Consider the following 18,408-nt stretch of genomic DNA (forward strand, 5'->3'; position numbering starts at 1 on the left):
TTTATTCTTTGTCAGGCAATGCATTAATTTTATTCCTTATATGAACTCATTTAATTTTCATAATAGTCCTATGTAATGGAAATTCTTGTTTCCCCCATTTTACAAATGAAGAAATCTTACCTCCCAGTGGAAGAGTTCTAACCCCCTGTGCCATACTATCTGATAGAAGATAAATTTGAAAATGAGATGATCTAGGGTTTGTTTTCACAGCCAAACAAAAGTATCTTAAAATTAACTCTGAGCGAACAGAAACAGATTCCAGAAAATAGCCCATTTTTCTTCAGATTGAGATTATTACAGATTGTTACAAGCCTCAAATTCGTTTGGGTTTGTGTGAGAATACATTCAGATCTACCCTTGAAGTGAGGTCTACACTTTTTCTCCGATCTTTAAATCTAAATCTATTTTGCAACTTAAAAAAAAAAATCTTCACTTTTTGAAAGCCAGCAAGATAAAATGTTAATAATCAAATAGGCTGTTTTTCCCCTGCCCTGTTTTGGGCCAGACAGATAATTTTCAAGACTCATTAGCTTTATTATTTAATAGGTGTCTAACAAAAGGAATTCCTACAGACAAGTAGAATCCTGACCAAAGTGGGTCCTGAAAAATAGAGCTGCACGGTTGCAGCTGGTGGCTGGCTGTGAGCCGGGCGATGAGCCTGCTGTGTGGGACTGGGTGTTCCACCCTGCCTGGCTGGCCTCCAGGGAGCTGTCAGTTACCGGGTTCCCACAGTGCCAAGCACTAGCAGGTGCAGCAAGGTTCAAGGTTTCTGTTCCCCAGTAGTGTGGAGAGCATGCAGGTTGTCTGACAGTAAACCTGATGAGTACCCTGTGGGCCCAGAGGGAATGAGGAGTGGAGCTCGAGCTTTGCTTTGGGGGATTGACATTTACATTGACAGAGATCTGAGAACCTGCAGCTCCTCCTCACAGGGCCACTCCCTGGAGGAGTGAGGAATTTGCACAGTCTTCTGGAGAAAGAGAAGACTGGGAAGCTTTTAGTATTTGATTTTTTTTTTTAAGGAAAAAATTGCCAAGAAAGAGTTTTAAAAATTGTGTGTTTTTTAAAAGAGTTTATTTATTTATTCATGAGAGACACAGAGAGGCAGAGACACAGGCAGAGGGAGAAGCAGGCTCCGTGCAGGGAGCCTGATGTGGGACTCGAACCGGGTCTCCAGGAACACGCCCTGGGCTGAAGGTGGTGCTAAACCCCTGAGCCACCTGGGTTGCCCTAAAATTTGTGTTTTATTTTATATGTTTGTGTTTTAGAAATTAATGCTCTTAACATGCAAAAAATGGAATGCAGTGTGCTTGTGGCACTTACATTAGACATGTAAAGAGATGTGTAAAACTCCTAGGATTTATCAGGATAGTATCTTCTAATGAACTACTGGTGGCCGGAGCCAACTGTGAGTAAATGCTTAAAGTTACTTGATGGAAGTATTTTTTTTTCTATTCCTCACAGGGTGTCTTTGTGACTAGACATAATGATCTCTGAGAAGATGTTGTTTTTCAGTCTTAAAACCAGGAATGGGGAAAGAATGCAGGCCTGTGGTGAGGGCAAAAGAAAGAGAGGTGAAAGAGATTTAGGGAGTTATTGTAGATTTTTCAGGACCAAAGAGAATCCAGAATAAATGACAGAAACATTGATGCTGGTCATTTCCTCTGGGCTCAGGCAACTAATGCTTTACTTTGTCAGTCTGAGTAGCAATTTAAGATCCAAGAAGCCCTTAGAAAGTTCTAACAGAATTCTGTCTTGTTCACTTTTCTTGGCAAAGAGCTGGAACACTATAGGCTTTCCAAAAACATTTGTGGAATGGAGTAAGAAAGCCACTTTACTTCACTTTACTTTTGTTTGTTCTGCAAAAATACTTTAAATGTTTAGAAATTTGTGGCATAAACTGATGATGACACATATCCCTCCAAGCTTTTATTCAGTGCTCGTGCAAACACATATATGCAACTTGTCTGTCTCTTTTCACCTACTTCTTGAGATGCAAATAAGGTCACATGTCTTTTTTAACTTTTAATGTTGAAGTTAACAAGAAGTCCAGGAACTTTTTCATAAGTTGGACTTTTGAAGTTCCTTCTGCAGTTTTGAGAGCCTACCTAGCATCCCACACTGGGTGCATAAAGTCAGTCTTCCAGTTTCATCTGCAAAGTGGCTCATCTCCCACCAAGCAGTAAGCCCTGGCATTAACCTTTTTCTCTCATGGTGTGTCACCTTCTCCTTGGGCACGCTCCTTGGCATGCATATTTGAGCATTTCAGTCAGGGTCATCCCAATTCATGAAAGTTTTTGTTGGATCCCAAAAGAAAAGGAGAAGAAAAGATTTTCCTTGGTCCTTCCCTCCCCATGGATACCTACCTACTTTATATTCCTTTGTAAAATTTTTATTTTTTTAAAAAATTTTATTTATTCATGAGAGAGAGAGAGAGAGAGAGAGAGGCACACACAGAGTGTGGGCCAGCGCATGAGTGTGGGGGAGGGGCAGAGGGAGGAGTAGACTCCCTGCTGAGCAGGGAGCCCCTGATCCCAGAACCCCAAGATCAGGACCTGAGCTGAAGACAGCTGCTTAACGGACTGAGCCACCCAGGCGTCCCACCAACTTTACATTCCTATCATGAATGGTCCTTTCAATGAATTCTGAATAAATGAAGAAAAAAAAAAAGGAAAAAAAACAAAACCAAAAACTCCTTTGTGATAAGTACTTGTTTTAACCTAAACAGAGAAGCAAATGGACAAACTGTAAAAGGCAGCTCCTCTTAAAATAATCCTATATGGTCCAGTTTACACACTCAATGTGGTGATGAAGTGCTCAGCTCTAAAGCTTCATTCAAATTCTGGCTCTATTTTTGAAACTGGTGCTGTGCTGGCCATTTGCTAGTTTGCCATCGTCACTGAACCAGGAATTGGTGTTCAACCACCGTAGTTTCACCCATCGCATGGAGCTTGAAGATCAATAAATGACCAGCACATTGTCCTAAGAGAATAAGATCTCACAGACTCTGTCTATGCAGGATTGGTTAAAGCAAATCGGAACCTGGGAGTTTTCAAATTATAGCTTCCTGGGCTGAACAGAACTTCCCTTGAATCATAGACGTCATGTTGTGTCCTTGGTGTTAATCATGAATCAGTATAAGAAATGACCATAAAATAAACATTTCTGAAAAAAAATTAGATCTAAAAATACTGCCTGCGTTGTCAGTCAATGGCAATTCTACAAGTCTTTCAATGGCAAACTCTTCCAAGATTGGGGTGAAGGGAGGGTGGCTTTTATTTCCAGATGAACCTATGTATCAACTTCTATCAAATATCAGACAGTGGGAAAAGTACAACCTATTGGACTCTGAGGGCCGAGACATTCACGGTTTCTTTTAGTCCATAGATGCAATGACAGTCTCCCACTGAGTCTCTCTTATTCTTCATTTCACAAGTCTTCTTTATTTACACGTTGTTATTATAAATTATCTGTTTGGGAAAAAATAGCTTTAAGTAACTACTTACTGTACTCTACTGCTTTTTCAAATGCAACTCTTCCATGTAACATGTAAGTTAGTGTAGAATTCATCTGCAGAAAAAAGCCATCACTTGTCTTCTTACAGTCCATATATGCAAGACCATAGTTTTAATTCTATAGATAGCATCTAGCTTTCAGCATGATATCTGGTGTTATACATTCTCTTGTTTCTAAAAAAGCTTCGGCAGGAAAATGAAAAGTGAATATAATTTATTCATATTATAAATAATGAAACTTTTCATGAACAGCAGTCTTAGAAAACCCCAGAATTTATTCTCTTTTATATCCATGACAAAATTGTATCGTTCAAAATACTGTTCATAATCGTTCCAGTTTATTAATAACATTAATAAGTGCTCATTTTATACAGATTGAGGATCTTCAAGATTTCCTTTATGAGGAAGTCCCTTCAATTTACAGAAGACCCATCAGGGTGCCAACTTCCATCTGGACACAGTTGTTAAGAATATAACACGGGTGATGAGCTGAAAATTGGAGGAACTGAAAAACAGAGCTTTTAAATGTCATTTCTAGTTCTGCTCAAGATCAAAATTATCTTATAGTTGGGAGGGTACCTGAATCCCCACCTACCCCACTTTTCATCTCATCTAAATACCAGCAAAGGAGAGGGAATGAGGCAATGCAATGTTCCTGAGAATTCAGATAACCTCAGGGAGTTCAGTTTTCTGCATATTTTCTATTGCAATGCTATACTGACTTCTGATGCATCACCAGTGACATGTAACAATAATTTCTAAAGTTCATCGAGGGCTTATTCAGTTCGAAATCCTTTATGCATGCTACATACATCATATTTAAGTAATTTCAGCCAGGGCTTCTCAACCAGGGGCAATTTTGCCCTCCCCACTCTCCAGGGGTTTTGGCAATCTCTGGAGATGGTTTTGGTCGTCACAACTTGGGTGGTGGCAGGGTGGCTAGCTCTAGCGGCATGCAGTGGGTAGAAGCTAGAGGTGCTGCTAAACATTCTGGGACAGGCCCCCGCATCAGAGATCACCTTAGCCCCAAATGTCAAAAGTGCTGAGGTAGAAAGAACTTGACTTAATCCATTCAGCAACCCTGTGAGGTGGGTATTTTTATCACTTTTTGTCATTACAATATATTTGGCCTGTAACATTGCGTATATTTAAATAGTACAAAATGTCAATTTGACACACTCACATTGTAATACGATTGCCACTGGATGAACAATTAGCACCTCCATCACCTCACCTAATTATTCTTTCTAATCGTGGAATGATTAAATTCCAGTCTCTTAGCAAGTCTGATGATTACAGTACACTCTCGTCTAGATTCACTGGGCTGTACGCGAGGTAGGTATCATTAACCTCATTTCCAGAAAAGAGAACTGTCACAGAGAAGTGATCCCACAGCCAAGTAAGTCGTGGTGCCAGGGGTGAAAATTTAGCTCTCCATTTTCTCAGAGCCCAAGCTCTTTCTATTCTGCGGTGTTACTGTCTCCAGAGAATGTTGATGATCACCGGTGGGGTCTGAGTTTTGGGGCAGAGCGCAGATCCCGCCTCATTCTGGGCACTGGCCTCAGCCAGGAGCCAGGAGCTCCTCTTGACGCCGCAAGATTAACAGAGGACAACATCCCAACTATCAGGCCAGGAAGCCCAAGAGACAGTTGTTACTTGATTGCATATCCTGTATGACTGAACCAAAGATGAGTAAAAGGAAAACAGAAGACACAATTCCTGTCCCTGAGGAGGTGGCGGGGGGGGGGGGGGTGTGGGGGGGTGGGCGGCGAGAAACGGGTTATGTGTGTGTAGATAAAAGTATGTGTTGTGTGTGTAAACGGCATTGCCAGGTCAAACACAGTGTTGAAGAAGGTACAGGGTAGCCTGGCCTACTCGGGGACCAGGGCACCTCCGGCTGGGTCTGAAAAGCCTTTGTGAGACTATAATGTGTGTTCACAGGCTTGCTCACTGCGCCAGCACACGGTGGAAGGGCCTCGGCTGCTCTTGCCCTTCCAGCTGGGGTGAGTTTATAAGCAGAACCAGCCTGTGCATGCGAGGCTAATAAGGCCTGGCTTGGCTTTCCTTTCTCTTCTTTTTTAAAGATTTTTATTTATTCATAGGAGACAGAGGCAGAGACCCAGGCAGAGGGAGAAGCAGGCTCCATGCAGGGAACCGGACCTGGGACTCGATCCCAAGTCTCCAGGATTAGGTCCTGGGCTGAAGGCGGCGCTAAACCACTGAGCCACCCAGGCTGCCCTTCTCTTTTTTGATGAGCTTTCCTTCCTGAGGGGGGCGACTTTTTCCATCCTCCTTTTACTTGGCCAGTTTTTAGTGCATTCACGGCCACTACCCACCTATCGCTATTAAAGCCCATTCTCAGGAAAGAATCTGAGGAACACCCTCAAATGAAACTGAACATAATGGCTAAGTCAAGTATAGTGAAAGTGAAATTTCTCTCTGCTGATATCTAATGATGGGACTTCGGCCAGCATCTGGCAGAGTGAATTAACATACGACAGGAAGGTTATCTTATAAGCTTTCATATATTGAGATCATTTGTAGGAAGCATGTGACACAATGCTGAACACATAGTAGGTGCTAAATAAATGTTGGCTTCCATTTCTTCTCTTCATCTTTTTTTTTAAAGTAATTAATTAAAAAAAAAAGAAAGCAATTTCCACTCCCAACATGGGGCTTGAACTCACAACCCTGAGATCAAGAGTCACATGCTCTTCCAACTGAGCCAGCCAGGTGCCCCTCTTCTTATTTCTTTTTAACGCACCTTTAAAATGTTGCCACACAGGGACACGTGGGTGCCTCAGTGTTGAGCATCTGCCTTCAGCTCAGGTTGTGATCCCGGGATCCTGGGATGGAGCCCCACATCGGGCTCCCCGTGGAGAGCCTGCTCCTCTCTCTGTCTCTCAGGAATAAATAAATAAAATCGTTTTTTAAAAAATGATGCCTCACAATTTGTACACCAATATTTGTACAGCAGTATTAGTCACAATAGCTAAAACCCAAGTGTCCACCAATGGATGAATCAGTAAACAAAATGTGATATATACATACAAGGGAATACTGTTCAGCCCTAACAAGGGAAGAAATTCTACAATATGCTACAACCTGGATAAATCTTGAGGACATTATGCTAAGTGAAAAAAGCCAGTCACCAAAAAGACCAATTACTGTATGATCCTACCTATGTGAATGTACTTAGAAAAGTCAAAATCATAAAGATAAGAAAGTATAATGTGGTTTCCAGGGGCTGGGAAGAGGAGAGGATGGGGAGTTATCGTCTAATGAGTATAGTGTTTCAGTTTTACAAGATAAAAAGGGTTGTAGGGATGGATGGTAGTGATGATTGCACAACAACGTAAATGTATTTCCACTGAACTAACCGTACATTTTAAAAATGGCTTGGGATGATAAATTTGATACTGTGTATGTGCATTTTACCACAATAAACAAGTGCCATACAAATGGCCACCTAATATTTTTTTTAAAGATTTTGTATTTGTAGGTAATCTCTATACCCAACATAAGTCTTGAACTTAGAACCCCCAAGATCAAGAGTTGCATGCTCCACTGACTGAGCCAGTCAGGCATACCCGGTCACCTAATCTTCTAAACTGAATGTCAATTCTTCTTAAAACAATAGGAAATTCTGTAGGGGAAGTATGTGGAGTGGTAAAACACTTGGGCTCTGGCAACAGAATGTGTAGGTTCAAATCTGTGTTCTCTGTTATTATTTGCCGTGCAACTTGTTTGGGAAAATTGCTAATCTTTTTGTACCTTAGTTTCTTCACCTATAAGGTATAAATAATGAAGAAGATACCTGTCCCATGAAAGCATTATAAGGATTAAAAAAGGCATAGCATGCCATGTATTTGGCACGGTGCTTGGCAAAGTAAGTGGTCAAGAAATACAAGCTGTTATAATTTTCCGGGTTGATATTTAAGCAGCTTGGCAAGAAGAGCTTCATGGTTTCTGACTACCTCTTTCCATTCTCATCCTGGCCATTGATTTCTTTCCTATTCATGACATCTCAAAGCCACATTTAGGATTTCAGGCATGACCTTCAGCCACATTTGGACACTTTCTTGGAGCCTAAGTCTACATTCCCTCATAAGGTATGTACCTAGATGCAAATCTAGAGTATCCCGTCCCATTTCATTTGTTTGTATCTGCTAAATGTTAATGTTCTGAGTAATAGTGAAGTCTTACTTATGCCCAGAACAAATTTGGAATATAATCTTTTATGATAAAAATCTGGGGTCTTCCTATATACGTGCATGTATACATGCTTCGAATGGGATATTATAATTAAATGTCATTTATTAAAAATATAAAACTCCGGGCAGCCAGGGTGGCTCAGTGGTTTAGCGCCACCTTCAGCCCACGGTGTGATCCTGGAGACCTGGGATGGAGTTCCACGTGGGGCTCCCTGCATGGAGCCTGCTTCTCCCTCTGCTGGTGTCTCTGCCTCTGTGTGTGTGTGTATGTGTGTGTGTGTGTTTGTATGTGTGTGTGTCTCATGAATAAATAAGTAAAAATCTTTAAAAAAAAAATAAAACTCCAGTAGCCACTGGGTTTGTAGATTTTTGCTTTCTTATCTCAGTCCTGAAGAGGTCTAGCAGTTATGATTTCCCGAAGCCAATGTGAAGAGAAAAACTGGGTTGATGTGTAAGTACGGTATATCAATACAGGAGGGATGATTTGAAGTGCTACTGCACACTGGTAGGAGTCATGGTTTGGAATTAGATCTGAGTTTGAATCTTAGCTCTACCATTACAGACATTTACCTAATTTTTCTTATCTATTTCCTTCCCTGAAAATTGGGGAAAATAATACCCAATTATTTAAATAATTGGGTATTAACAATTATTAATTATAATTGTTATAATTATTAACAATACCCTTATTGTTATAAGGTTTACATGAGGTGATGCCTGGCAAATAGTAAGAACTCAAGAAATAGTAATTATTTCATTTATTCTTTCCAGAGGAAGGAGATGGATTGACAAATACTTGGGGTCTTTTCAAACCATATATCACCTGGTCAGTTTCTGCGTTCTTTGAGACTTGTTAATCCCTTTATTATCACTTGCTCTTTGGTAACAAAGAGGAACTGATTGCCAATTCATTTCAGAATGTGTGTATTATATTTGATGGGTCATACTAGCAAACAATAGAGTGGGAGTGGGGAAATGGATGCAGTGAGTTCATTCACATACCTGGGAAAAGTCAATAATGAAGACAGACAGAGCCGTAATTTGTAGGTCATACTGGAGAGAGGAAAACACGGGTACAGGATTTGAAGCAGGGATCACGAGTTAGAAATGCTGAAGTTCTTTCCTGGTATCTAACTCCATGCATTTTGGTTGTATCTTTGCTCCTATTTTCTCATACTGTTAAAATTTAGGATAATAGAATTTAGATGTTTGTACAACCCACAATATAGAAAAAAAGGTGACATTGAAATTCAAGCGGAGCTATGAAAACGTGCTGAATGCATTCATTAATTTAAATGCGTGTACCTTTCTACTAGGGTGAAAGGCCCCCTTTATTTGCACTGTACTCGGGTGACCGCAAATCAACCGTCTTGTAACTTACAAGTAGACACCCTTTCCTTAGTTGTGGAGGCAGTCAAGAGACCCACATTTTTACCCTCATTTTGGATACTTAAATTCACTGTGTCCTTGCTTCTACACAGCAGGATTCAGAACTCAATAAGCCGGGGCTCTTTAAAAGCCATCATCCTGCAGGTGCACGGTCCACACCCCCACACCTGCAGAGGCTTAGCTGCCCCCAGGCCCAGAGCGCAGGCCGGCGTCTCCGGCCCGGGTCGGGGTGAGCCTCTCCTCAAAGCCTGGGTTCCCTCGGGTGTCTCAGGCACGACGTCTTGCTGCCCGAGACTAGGAAGTCCCTGGGGGGGGGGGGGGGCGGGCTGGCTCACACACCTGGGCTCGTCCGCGCGGTCCCTAACATGCACCTGGAGCCTTCCTTTGGGACGCACGCGGGACTGCAAAGGAGACCATGAAGCAAGTCCTGAGCGCGCCCGGGACCAAGCGGGGACGTCCCTCCTCCTGGGTCCCCCGGGAGCGCGTGCGCCCCGGGCCTGGGCACGCACCTGGGGACGCGGTCCCCTCGGGCGGCCGCGGAAGCCCCCGGGGCCCCACCGCTGCATTTTGTCCCCGCTGCCGCGTGCACCTCGCTAGCGTCGCACGGACCCGCGAGGCTCTCGGAAGAAGGGTGAGCGAGGGGGCTCGGCAGTGGGCGGCCCCGGGCCGGACGGGCTCCCGCGGAGCGACGGGGACCGGACCCCGGACTGCGGCCGCCGCGGTAGGGATGCGGGGGGTGGGGCGTGGGGAGGGAGAGACCCGGGGCGCACCGTAGGGACGCGGGACAGGGGTGGGGGGGGGAGGGACCCGGAGCGGCCAGGGCGCACGGTAGGGACGCGGGCGGGGGTGGGGGACAGAGGGACCCGGAGCGGCCGGGGCGCACGGTGGGGACGCGGGACAGGGGTGGGGGGGGGAGGGAGGAAGGGAGAGACCCGGAGAGGCCGGGGCGCACCGTAGGGACGCGGGCTAGCGGTGGGGGGGGGGGTAGGGAGACACCTGGAGCGGCCGGGGTGCACGGTAGGGACGCGGGCGGGGGGGGGGAGAGAGGGACCCGGAGCGGCCGGGGCGCACGGTGGGGACGCGGGACGGGGGGGGGTGGAGGGAGGAAGGGAGAGACCCGGAGAGGCCGGGGCGCAGGGTAGGGACGCGGGCCGGGGGCTGGGGGGGCGGGAGGGAGCGACCCGCAGCGGCCGCGCGCGCAGGTGGAGGAGGCGGCTCGGGCAAGTTGGGGGCCGGGCCGGGCGGCGCCCAGCTTTTAACCTGGGCGTTGGAGGCGGGGGAAGGAGCGAAAGCCAAGGGGAGGTGTGCGGGGCAGGGGTGGGGGGAGGCTGGCGGCAAATGACATCACGGCAGGTCAGAGAAAAAGGGGCGAGCAGCCCGCGGCGGCGGGGCGGGAGCAGGGCGCTTGGCAGCAGGAGCTCGCCCCGGCCTGGCCTGCCCGGCGGGGCCCGACGCCCGCGGAGACCATGCAGAGGTCGCCCCTGGAAAAGGCCGGCGTCCTCTCCAAACTGTTCTTCAGGTGAGGGGGCGTCCTGCTGAGTTTTGGGAGGACACGTGCCCGCGAAAGAAGAGGGCGTGCGTGTAGTTGCTGGGTTTTGGGGAAAGAGGAATGGCTTTTTTTTTTTTTTTTTTAAGATGCGCTGTCATTCATTGTTGTGAAGGAGGCTGGGGATGTTGGGAACAGAATAGAAGACTTTGGGAGGAGGAGATTAAAGACGCACGGGAGCCAGTCGTTTGGGTAGAGAGCTTCACCTTCACTTGGAAGGCTGAACTACTCGCAACTGGAAATTGTACTCTCAAGGCCCAGATGCACTACTGTGCACGTGTTTTCTTAGGTTTTTCTAAGAAATTAATGAATCACAAACTTGTTGATAGGGGCACCTGGGTGGTTCGGTGGTTGAGCATCTGCCTTTGGCCCAGGGCATGACCCCGGGGGTCGCGGGAGCCTGCCTCTCCCTCTGCCTGTGTCTCTGCCTCTCTCTCTCTCTGTCTCATGAACAAATAAATCTCAAAAACAAAAACAACTTGTTGATAACAAATACTTAAGTTTGGTCCCTTGTTTCGCCCACTTAGTGCCTTGGAACTTGGATATCTTGTGGCCTGCCTATTCCAAGCGCCATGCTTGCATGTAGTAGGTGCTCAGAAAACATTTGTTGATTGAATATTGCACTTTTTCTTTACGGGAGACGGGTGAAGTGGGTAATATGAGCTTAAAGTTTTTCTTGTTATGATACTGAGTAAATCTAACACGTATTTTCCAGTATTCTATTATTCTTTTAAGGATGAAAACAAATCCTTTGAAATATCTGTCTTAAAAAAAGCCAATTCTACAAGTTATGCCTTTTTTTTTTCCAAGAAGGAGGGGAGGGGCAGAGGGAGAGGGAGAGAAAAATCTTAAATGGGAAACACCAGTCAGCACCTACCTAACCAGGAGCTGGATCCCAGACCCAGAGATCATGACCTGAGCCAAAATCAAGAGTCAAGTGCTCAACTAACTGAGCCACCGAGGCCCCCCTACAAGTCATACATTTTTAAAGGGCAGAGGAGGATCAGAATTATCATGGAAATGTGAAGTCATAGGAGTAGATCCTGAAGTTATACACAACTGACATGTAATACATTATACTCTTATCCTACTTTGCATGTAATGAGCCATAAAAGCTTGCAAACTTCATCTAAGGATGTTTTTAAAAATGGAATCTAAGTTCAGAGTCTTAGGCAAAGTGTAATTAGATGTAGCATTTTAAATTTGAAGTGTTCTTTGCATACTGTATCTACTTTGTTCCTGTTATACTTATGTGGATGAATGAATAGGTGCAGCTCTGTCATGGAATATTACTAGGCTCATAATTATCCAGTGAATCAGCATACTTAGGTATCAGAAAAGTCAAATATAAAAATGCCCACATGTGTGTGTGTGTGTGTGTGTGAGGAGGGGAAGGTACTTTCCTATTTTTCCATGTCTTCTCAGCATGTGCAGTAAGCGTGGAACTCAGGTGGTAAGGAATGGCCGTTGGCCATTGAAGGAAAGTTCGTCCCTGTGGATAAGACAGAAGGGCTTCACTCCTTGGAATTACCTTTTGTACTTACGTTTTCAGCACCTTTTGTTACTCTGTCTATAAAAATTGGACGATCTGTCCATTTATTTTCCTAGTAACAAAGTCAGAATGCTAATTGGCATAAATTGTAGACTTTTTTAGTAGAGCGTATTGAGGAACGTAAGTGCCAATCAGTCTAAAAATGCAGTTTTCAGAAAAATGAATATCCTAGGCCTACTTCTAATTGCTAAGGAACTTTTAATTAGCACATTGTTGATTTAAATTAGATCACTATTGATCTATTTTTTAATAGATCGTCTTATAAGTTTTAGTATAGCTTAAAAAAATGCTTTGAGGTTGATTTGTTAAAAAAAAAAAAAAAAAGTATTATAGGGATCCCTGGGTGGATCAGTGGTTTAACGCCTGCTTTTGGCACAGGGCGCAATCCTGGAGTCCTGGGATCGAGTCCCATGACAGGATCCCGGCGTGGAGCCTGCTTCTCCCTCTGCCTGTGTCTCTGCCTCTCTCTCTCTCTCTCATAAATAAATAAATCTTTAAAAAATGTATTATAATGGCTACTACATTTGTTAAGAACATACTCATTCCTCTTCTCCAAACTATTTCATAATCAATTGCTCTAAGAAGAGGTGTATTTTAAAAAGTTAAGTTTCTACTATTTATGAGAAAGACAATCACCTAAAATAGCAGTGATTATAAACTTTCTTCTTGGTTTTAATTCTAAAGGGGTAAGAAATTTATTTTCTGCATTGACCACTACTGCTTCGTGGTCAAGGGTGTTAGGCTTTGGATTCAGACTGTTGTGATTCAGAGTGTTTAGATTGAGCTGTGTGACCTGAGGCAAGTCCCTTAACATATCTGTGTTTGCATGGCTTGACCTTTACAACTAGAGACTAATAGGACCTATGTCTTTGGGGTTAATCTGTTGAGAAAATGCATGTGAAGCGGTTAGCCCAGTAAATTTTAGCTATTATTATTATTATTTATTATTATATTTTTACATGCATTACCATACCAAGTACTCTGTTTATATAAGATCCTCAATTCATCTTTATTGAATAAAATTTTGTGACTATCAGTCTGTAAGATTATGGGCCTGGATGAGAATTTAATTCAGGTAAAATCTCATCTATCATGGCCTTACTAGATATATGAGGGGGAAAAAGTCATATGTTTATATCACAAATTGTTAAATACTTTAGAATTTAACTTTCTGGATATAACCCCTTTAGTTTCGAAGTAAAACTATCATGGCCTGGGTTATAGGTTATATTAAATCTCTCACTGTTTAGGTTTTATTATTGGAAAAGCTAATAAAGTTTGGGATAATTTTAAGTACTTTCCTAATTTTGCATGGGCTTCACATCAAGTTCAAAATTTGAAAGGCATCTGAAGCCTTGAATACCTTGGAATTTAGTCATGGCATCCATACCAGGAGTCTAGATCAATGCTTCAAGAATTGTCAGAACCCCACATAATCTAAGTGCCACAGATTCTTACAAAACTGGATGGGGTTCCTGATAAGCTCCGCAGAGAAGTCTCAAATAAGATCAAAGTCACTACAGTACTATTAGGATCTAAGGCCAAGAATTGCATAAATCTCTGCTTAATAAGATCATTTAAGATACTTTTATAACTACTAAACACAAAGTAATGAGAGGTTTTTACACAAACTAGATCTATGTATTAGAATGGGTGTGGCAAATCAAAATAGCTATCAATGAAAACCAAACTCCTTCTAAACATCCTGCCTCTGATCAAAATATTTTTGGATTCTTTTTCTGAAATTACCTTTAAACACGGTATGTAGGTTTCTTCTCATGGGGAGCTAGTGGCTTCATTGCTTATAGTCAGAATTTGCATTAGGTTATTAGTCCTATTACCCAGATTGATCACTTGAACTTCTAAATGACTTTTGTGTCTTGAAATCAAATCTGCCTTGTAGAGTGTAGATTCTTCATCTTATTTGCTTTGTTAACAGCCTAGTGCTACTTAAGTTTAGGTATTATCATTCAAAAACATGTATTGCAAGCTTAAAAGACATTTCCTAATGAAGAGAAACATTAAGTGCTTTTTAAAAAAAAAAAAAACATTAAGTGCTTTGAGCAACAGAAGCATAATTACAATAAGCTTATAATGAAAGAACCACAAAGATCACAGTTTTGAGGAGGACCACCCTTGTTTGATCATACAAGTTATGGCACATTGTAAAAAAATCCATGGCGGTGATTTTTTATTTACATTGTGCTACTCGTTTGTAAGGCATGAGGAAATCTAAAATCATGGCAGAGTCATAAATATCTCTGCAGTTTGTTGGCAGGCATTCATAGAATTGCTGCCGAGAAGGACCACTCGGCCACTCAAACAAGGGTCTAGTCCTGTCCTGGTCAGTACGTGGGCACTGTGTCAGGTGTGTCTCTCAGACGAGGCTGGGCCTATCCAAACCAAAAGAACTGGAGATGCATGAAACAAAAGGCCAGTAGGAGATGCACAACTCCTCTTGAGAGGTCCCGCTGCCAAAGGGGTCGGAGTACCAGGAGTCCGTTTAGTCAGTGAACAGAAGTCATCCAGTGAGGACAGCACAGGGTTTCCTCCTCTCCCATGGCTCTGTCTCCTGTAGAACCGAAGGAGACCACCTGCGGAACACACACCCCTTTCTCTTGGACAGCGTGGCCTGAGCACTGACAGATGTTGACTCCTACAGCAGTCCCTTCTATTCCCTTCTATCCGTCCACCTTTTGCTGATCGTGTTTTAATAATACAGTTCAGATTTTCCAACCTGGAAACATGTCAGTCTTGATTGGCTTTAACTTTCGCCGTTCTAAGATGATCTCTTTGGCATGATATGGCTGAAATCAAACTTATGTATATTTTAATATATAAAGTATATGTATATATAGTTAAATTTCTTTTAGTAGATATATATATATATATAAATATGTATATATAATTAATTTTTTTAGTCAATTTTGCTAGTTTAAAAAATTTCCTCCTTGGTTTTGAACTATTTCAATAGTTCAAATTACTACTTACTTGACAGTCCAGAGGTATTCTTAATATACTTAAAAACACGTGGCACAGCTGGGTTAGCTTTAATGCTCAATTCTTTGTTAAACAGGAAGTGGAATCTATGTTTCTTAGCCCTTTCATCAATATTTTATGTTTGATGCGACAATCAAAATACCCTGTGGAGCCAACTGGTACACTAGGGAAATCATGGTTTTCCAGTTTTCCGGTTCTGTTTTGTGGGAGGAAGTAGGACTTAGTATGGTAATTGTCAATGCATAAATGCTCAAACTTGTTTAAAAGGCCCTTCAACGAGCACCCCTATAAGATGTATCATTATTGTTCGTGTCATTTCACAGGAACCTGTAATTTCGGTGGGATAGAGCTGCCATGTAAGTATAGGATTGCAGAACCACCAGGGAAGGGTGTTAACTGTTTAGCAGGCAGCTATATGTTGTTTGTCAAACTTTTAAAAACACCTCTGACTCAGCAGCAATTTTGGCAATTTTGATTCCACTGATTCCTGACGCATCCATGTAGAGCACATCCCTGGAACAAAATCCCTGGGATGCCATGAGGTCAAGAGGGGAAAACAGTATGACGGAGGTCTGGCTGCGGGGCCTGACTGAAGGTTAACGCATCACCCATGTTCAGTGCCTCATGGCAAAGCACAACATTGCAGTCTCAGGTGCTCCTCACCTCACCAGCTCCCCCAGAATTGACCTGCTAGTTGTTTGAGAGGCAAATTAGCATCGCAAAGTGGCTTAACTGTTGAGCTTTGTGTTGGCAAGGAGCTTAGGCTTCTTTTAGCAAGAAACCTGTAAAAATTCAATCAGGTGCCCTGGTGTAGAGAAGGAATAGATTTCTTGTGGGCTCTGAGCAAGCTGGCTTTCGCAGCTGTTTCCCAGGGGCAAGGCTTGTCCAGGTCGCGGCTCCATGGGCCTATTCCTGTCTTTTGACATCAGTGACTCCCAAAATCGTAAAGCCCTGGATGTCAGGGCCTTCTCGGGCTCGTTTAATACAGTATTCAGACCATAGCAAGACTCCTGCATGTGCTGGTTTAATAAATATTTCTTTGTGATGATCATGATTCTGTGGTGATCAACCTGAGAGGCTTATAGGTATTGTAGAATGATGACATTCAGCTGTTTTGCAATGTGCCATCATTCTGATAAGACTTTTATTTTTTTATTTTTTAGATTTTTATTTATTTATTCATTCATGAGAGACACAGGGAGAGAGAGAGAGAGAGAGAGAGAGAGGGGCAGAGACACAGGCAGAGGGAGAAGCAGGCTCCATGCAGTGAGCCTGACATGGGACTCGATCCCAGGTCCCCAGGATCATGCCCTGGGCTGAAGGTGGCGCTAAACCGCTGAGCCACCCGGGCTGCCCTCTGATAAGACTTAATTCTCAGAATAATTATTTTGTCAAATTTTTCTTGTGTCCCCTTATGGCAAGGTCTTATCCTTCCTGAGAAAGCTTATTTGCTAATTCCTTGCTCATGGGATCTAAAGAAATGATTTAAAGGTTTCTGCTAAGTTCTTAGAATTCTCAGTCCTGGAACGGGGCTTTACTGTGATAAAATCAGAGAAGTCTCCCATAGGTTGCTGCAAGGAGCTGAATCAGAGCGGTACTTCCTTTATAGGTGATGACTCAGGGCAGCTTGGAATTCCCTAATTCACGTATTTGCCACCTTCTATGTTCTACGCAGGGCAATTAATAAAGCCGAGATGGGCAAGAAAGAAATTGGTGCTGCCTTCGTGGAATGAATTCTCTGAAACCCAGAGTCTCAGGGGCTTTTAGAAACACTCCATGGGCCATCGAATCTAGTCAAAGGCCGGCTAAGGAAGGCCTGCTGGAGAAGTGCCTCTTGAGTGGACACCTAAAGGAGATTGTCCATAGAGGCCTGGGATGGGTTAGGAAAAATGTAAACACGGGAGCAGCGGATTTTGTGTAGGACTGGCAGCAAGAGGGAGCATGACACCTTCAAAGAATTCAGAAATGTTCCCTGTGACCGGAGCATGAGGTGTATGACAGATTTGTGGGAGATGGGTCTGAAACTCTAGCCAGGGCCCAATAATAAGGGGCTCGGTGAGCTTCATTTGGGCTTTGTCATATTGGAAGTGAAAAGCCATGGATTTCGAGCAGAGGAGTGACACGACCAGTTCAAAGCTGTTGTAGTTTTGCCAAGGGAATGGTGAGCTGTAGGGGTAGAAAGATGGATTTGAAAGACAGTTGCGGGGGAGCCCTGGTTGGCTCAGGCAGTAGGCTGTGTGACTCTTGATTTCGAGGTCATGAGTTCTAGCCCCATGTTGGGTGTGTAGAGATTACTTAAAAGTAAAAAAATCTTAAAAAAAAAAAGAAAAAGACATTTGGGAATGGGAGTGGGATTGGCAACTGATTAGATGTGGAAGGTGAAGGAGAGAGAAGCATCGAGGATAAGGTCTAGATGTGCTGACTTGGGTGACAGGGTGGGTGACGGTGACATTGGCTGGGTGAGGAGTTTGGGAGGAGACTTGGGGGTGGGAGTGGGGGCCTGGCACTTCTCTTTAAGTAAAAGAGGAAATGATGTGTACGGCCCAAGGCCAGGTAATGCGGTTGTTTGAAAATATATTAAAGTGAGAGGTGAAATGAAGGTGTCTGAGTGACAGGATTCTAAATACTGTCTTCCCCCTGTTCAGTGAAGTCCAGGGTGGTATTCAGGGAAGGATTTAAAGTGGCTACTTGTTTGGCTTTATTGTGCTATGGAGTCACCTTGAGAGTGTCAGGAATAAGCAGCTGCTATTCTAGGGATGGCACAAGTTAAGATCTACTTTGAAATTCTACTTGACAGCCTCCAACTACCTCCCAGCCCTCCAAACCCACCAACTCAGGTGGGGTCTGCAGTGCCCCCACCTCCTCGGAACTTCACTTCTCTCACAGTGGGTTTTACACCTCGGAGTTCTAGGATAGAGACATTCAAGGAGGCATGAAAATCTCGGGGCTGCAGGTACTGTCTGCGGTGACATGAGTAAATAAAAGCACACCCACTAGCCTGAAATATTTTGTGTGTGTGTGTGTGTCTGTGTGTGTGTGCTAACAAAAGATTCTCATTCTGGAAGAGATTAGGTATCATTGTTTCATGTTAAAACTTTGAGTCTGTTAAAACACTCAAGAGTTCTTTTTCTTAGCACTACCTACTGAGCTTCTACCCGACATCACACCCCGCCCCGCAAATGCCTAGTGATGTTC

General features: G+C 43.6%; 1 protein-coding gene across 1 annotated transcript in view; it reads left to right on the top strand.

Annotated features, from left to right (window-relative positions):
* Window positions 1–10,487: 10,487 nt before the first annotated feature.
* Window positions 10,488–18,408, top strand: part of CFTR (CF transmembrane conductance regulator) — a 160,803-nt gene continuing 152,882 nt past the window's right edge. Inside the window, exon 1 of the mRNA XM_072764891.1 lies at window positions 10,488–10,634. Coding sequence (XP_072620992.1) covers window positions 10,582–10,634 — 53 coding nt within the window. The 5' untranslated portion in view covers window positions 10,488–10,581. The remainder of the gene's footprint in view (window positions 10,635–18,408) is intronic.

The sequence above is a fragment of the Vulpes vulpes genome, chromosome 7 (assembly GCF_048418805.1).
Source record: "Vulpes vulpes isolate BD-2025 chromosome 7, VulVul3, whole genome shotgun sequence".
Lineage (NCBI taxonomy): Eukaryota > Metazoa > Chordata > Mammalia > Carnivora > Canidae > Vulpes > Vulpes vulpes.